At 35.0% G+C, this 2,460-nt stretch overlaps 1 protein-coding gene across 1 annotated transcript in view; it reads right to left on the bottom strand.

Moving 5' to 3' along the window:
* Positions 1-218: 218 nt before the first annotated feature.
* Positions 219-2,460, bottom strand: part of eif3eb (eukaryotic translation initiation factor 3, subunit E, b) — a 15,371-nt gene continuing 13,129 nt past the window's right edge. The window contains exons 12-13 of the mRNA XM_016281397.1: positions 1,104-1,238; positions 219-683 (exon numbers count right to left, since the gene is read on the bottom strand). Coding sequence (XP_016136883.1) covers positions 645-683; positions 1,104-1,238 — 174 coding nt within the window. The 3' untranslated portion in view covers positions 219-644. The remainder of the gene's footprint in view (positions 684-1,103; positions 1,239-2,460) is intronic.

The raw sequence follows: 2,460 nt of genomic DNA on the forward strand, positions 1-2,460 counted from the left end.
CTAATATTTCCAAGACTGTAGGACCCTGGTGATAGAGTGACAAATAAAAAGCATGAATGTTAAAAGTGAAGTGTGAAGAGTGAATTAATAAAATACATGCTCATCACTTATCTATTAAAAATGTTTCTGCGAGTTTAAGTGGTCTCACATGACAAACATCGGCTTAAGAGTACAATAAATGAACAATGTCCTTAAAGATGAAACAACAGTAGAACTGTTTTGGAAACAATCCTTATTATTTGACACCAAAATCACACACTTCACCTTTAACCATTAAAGATTTCCAGCAGTATGTTGCACGATCTTTAAAAATGTGTGCAGAAACAAATTTCCACAGTTCATTGTTGTGTTATGATGTTCAAAACAATGACTCGCATAAGAGAAAAGAAAAATGTCCTTTGCGATGGCACAGAACTGGAACAATGATTAAATTCTTGCCTGGTAAATTCCTTCCTTCATACAGAATACATCAAATTTACGGCAGCATCCCAGAAATCCGTAGCTCTTGCCATGCGGGAAATGTCTGCATCAGTCTTTTGTAAAATGATCCTAATATAAAACATGGCTAAATAAAAGATAGTTAGTTAAATACTAAGATGAGGTTGAGAAGTAAGATGATCCGCTGTTTGCCTTGTGTTTCCAGTCTAATAGAAGCCTGTGTCTTGAGCCGCCCAGTTCGGTGTCTAGAAAGAAATGGAAGCTCATTAAAGATGCAGCATATAGAACAGAAGTTTGCTCGAAACTATTTCTTCTATTAAATGTTTGACAAATATATTTTAAAATGGTCAAAATGTTCTGAATCATGCAATGTCTTCAAAGTGAATTATCAAGCAAAATACAGGACAAGATATATGACGTGAATTACTTCACTGACATAAAATCCGATTATTCAGACTTTACGCCGAGTCTGGGCTTTGTGCAACATATTTTGGGGAACTGTACGCCGACTAATGCTGGCTAATGTTCAATTAAGGAAAAATGCTTCAACGCTCAAAAGCAAGTTTCCCAGCACACTCATTTCTTGACGGTAATGATTCCAATGAGGCTCGGCTGAAGGAAAAACTCATTAGTTCAGTCTGAATTGTTTGCTTTGAGTCCGGTACCTCATTCCTGCTGCTGTGGCTGAGCTTCTTCTCGATGTTCATGGCCAGCATCTGACTACGGAACGACAGGCTCTTGGTCTTCTCGATCACCTGCTGATACGGCGACACAGCGTTGTTGCCCATCACCACGTGACCCTGAGTAGAAAACACTCATCAGGGAGGAGCAGCCAAACCATTTAAGACTTTAAAAGAACACTAGTATAAATTATTAAATAACTTTTCCAAGTATTACAATGAAATAGTAAAGGCGTTAGAGGATTTAGTGGTTCAGCATCACTTTGTTTTTATAATGACTTGCAAAACTTTAGACAACCATTTTTTTTAATGAATTACAGCTCCTATACAAGCTTTTGATAATATCTTATATAACAAATACACAAACAAAAGGCAAGAAAACTAAAACTGACTTGTCCCTTTAAATCCCACAGTTATAGAAAGATATCAACCAGAAAAAAGTTTTAGTTTTTTTTATTTGGTAACACCTCACAAGAAGATTTTATATGTTAATGTTATTAATTCAACAGTTTAAGTGAAATATGTAATATTTTTACAGCATTAATTAATCTTAATTTCCTCTAATAGATTTTTAACATTTCAGTATAAATTAACATTATTGTATTATGAACATGAATTAGCAACGAAAAATTATATATTTACATATTAACATTAACCTAGATTAATAAAAGATGTGAAAAGAAAAACCAAAACCAAAACCAAAATTAGTAATGAATTTAACTTTATTGTAAAGTGCTACCATGCTTTTTTTATCATTGACTTTTGTAATATGGGAAGCTTGAACATTCTGCTAAACATATCCTTTTGTGCTCCACAGAAAGAAAAAAGGCTAACACTTCGGTCCCATTCAGTAATGCATCAACCAGCTATGAGTCTTCTAACTCAGTGTTTCCCAACCGGGGTGCCGTCTGTCGAGAGCAGGGGTGCCGTGTAAAAAATTGTTTAAAAATATTTTTAAATTGCTAAAATGTTCAAAAAAGCATCTATTATATAATATCCATTTCTGAAGTCGCAAATAATTAGAGATGCACCCAAATTTCTGCTGTCGAAAATTAGTTCACCGCTCAGGTTTCACTTTCACGTGGTGTGACGCTCTGCGTATTATCCGTTATCCCGCTCTATGAACAGAAGTCCACTCAAAAACATGGATGTAGTACAGTATTGTTTCTGTCTGCAATAGCCCTACTGTGTTGTAACATGGTGTGGTATATGGGCAACTCTGGTAACGCTGCCCTCTCATTCATTGATCTGCTAACCGCTATGTTATGCTCACGTGTTCTGATAATAATAGCTTTCTAGGACTAAACATTATTTGGATAATTGGTAAAAAAAAAAAAAAAAA

The sequence above is a fragment of the Sinocyclocheilus grahami genome, unplaced genomic scaffold, assembly GCF_001515645.1.
Source record: "Sinocyclocheilus grahami isolate Dianchi unplaced genomic scaffold, SAMN03320097.WGS_v1.1 scaffold149.1, whole genome shotgun sequence".
Lineage (NCBI taxonomy): Eukaryota > Metazoa > Chordata > Actinopteri > Cypriniformes > Cyprinidae > Sinocyclocheilus > Sinocyclocheilus grahami.